This window comes from Priapulus caudatus, unplaced genomic scaffold (genome assembly GCF_000485595.1).
Source record: "Priapulus caudatus unplaced genomic scaffold, Priapulus_caudatus-5.0.1 Scaffold228, whole genome shotgun sequence".
Taxonomy (NCBI): domain Eukaryota; kingdom Metazoa; phylum Priapulida; class Priapulimorpha; order Priapulimorphida; family Priapulidae; genus Priapulus; species Priapulus caudatus.
The window spans coordinates 649,898-651,630 of NW_014577289.1; the positions used below are offsets into that span (position 1 = coordinate 649,898).

A 1,733-nucleotide genomic window follows, 5' to 3' on the forward strand; every position below is an offset into this window, starting at 1 on the left:
TACGTACGTACGACGTACACGACCGTACGACGACGACGACCCGACGACACGACGCACACACACGACACACACACGACACACACACACACGCACACACACACACACACACACACACACACACACACACACACACACACACACACACACACACACACACACACACACACACACACACACACACACACACACACACACACACACACACACACACACACACACACACACACACACACACACACACACCCTTCTCTCTCTTTCTCTCCCTCACGCTCGCCCCTCCCTCTCCCGCTCGTCCCTCTCTCTCTCTTTCACACACCCTCTCTTCTGTGCGTGCACTGTCTCTCGCACACGTTCTCGCACACTCTCCCCACTCTCCCTCGCCTATATGATATACCACAGAAACCGCTGCTCTGTACTCATCCGAGCTGGTCCACGTATTCTATGCGAAGAACACTTCTCTTTCTATACAGGGAAAGTGACGAATTCTGCAGCGGCTCGTGCAACAAGCAGGCTGCCAGCTTCCACCGCAGCAGCAGATGATGACGCACACCAGATGTCGAACATTCCATTTGCTGTGGCTTCAGTCTCGTAGCTGCGGTGCTCTCGCTGCTCGGCTGTGTACGGCACAGCGGCGGCTCGTCACACGTCCTCTAGACGCTGTGAGCAACGGACCGGCCTATCGCGTGGTGTACGAGTCGTCGTCAGCTGCTGTCTCACTAGATTCGCGCCTGCTTGCAACGATGTCGCAACCATCGCTAGGTCAGCAAGGGTGGAGCACGGGCGATCAGCGACGGAACTACGCCGTCAGGTGAGCCGCCTCTACCTGGGTGCACATGCTTTTTAGCACTTGGTCACACTCTCTAAACTAACTATCTTCTTTACTAGCTGCGTGGTTAGAACGTTTAGGTCCCACTCCCTAGATATTCATGTAGTTATTTGCTCTGGATCTACATCCGGATAGTATTTAGCATGTTGTCACACTCTCAACTACCTAGCAGTCTGGGTAGAAAGTTGAGGTCCCATTCCCTAGATACGGTAGATTGTCATGTAGTTATTTGCCCTGGATCTGGATTCGGATAGTATTTAGCACTTTGTCACACTCTCTCAACTAACTAGCAGTATGGTAGGGAAGTTGAAGGTTCATTCACTAGTGAATTCGTGGCATTTCATTAAGTCAACTTGTACCAGTTATTTCTCATCGGTCAGTCTGCTATAACGTACGACAGATTTAATCGATGTTGCTAGCTCGTTCTTATTCAAATATCAGAGTATTCAAAATTATAGTGAGAGCTCTGTTACGGTTTGCAACCGAATCAAATTTCACTGGCGGTTAGTGCTTCAAATTCATTTATGTACGTGCCCCCTATTTGTGCGTAAGTGTGCAATCGATGTTTAACATTTTAAATTTTTTAGCGCTGGAATGAATGCGATTGTGAAAAATCATAGTCGCTTGACGGGTCAACGATGGGTTTGGCGGTATAGATCGAACGTAGCATGAATGAACGCACGTCCGCATCCATGCCCCCCCCCACACACACACTATATATATATATATATATAGAGAGAGAGAGAGAGAGAGAGAGAGAGAGAGAGAGAGAGAGAGAGAGAGAAGAGAGAGAGAGAGAGAGAGAGAGAAAAGAAGAGAGATGGCGAGGCGCGAGCGGCTAATTGCGTAGAGATATAGCCAGATCTTTTATTACCAACGGCAATCAATGACTGCTTTTCATCATCGG

The 1,733-nt window shown here is 49.0% G+C and overlaps 2 protein-coding genes across 3 annotated transcripts in view; one reads left to right on the forward strand and one right to left on the reverse strand.

Moving 5' to 3' along the window:
• LOC106807663 overlaps positions 1 to 564 on the reverse strand; it is a 25,139-nt gene extending 24,575 nt beyond the window's left edge. Inside the window, exon 1 of the mRNA XM_014810077.1 lies at positions 551 to 564. Within this exon, the coding sequence (XP_014665563.1) occupies positions 551 to 564 (14 nt within the window). The remainder of the gene's footprint in view (positions 1 to 550) is intronic.
• A 2-nt stretch (positions 565 to 566) lies between these two features.
• The window catches only part of LOC106807688 (serine/arginine repetitive matrix protein 1-like), a 15,516-nt gene continuing 14,349 nt past the window's right edge, over positions 567 to 1,733 (forward strand). For both annotated transcript variants that reach the window (XM_014810110.1, XM_014810112.1), the window contains exon 1: positions 567 to 808. In XM_014810110.1, the coding sequence (XP_014665596.1) occupies positions 741 to 808 (68 nt within the window). In that variant the 5' untranslated portion in view covers positions 567 to 740. The remainder of the gene's footprint in view (positions 809 to 1,733) is intronic.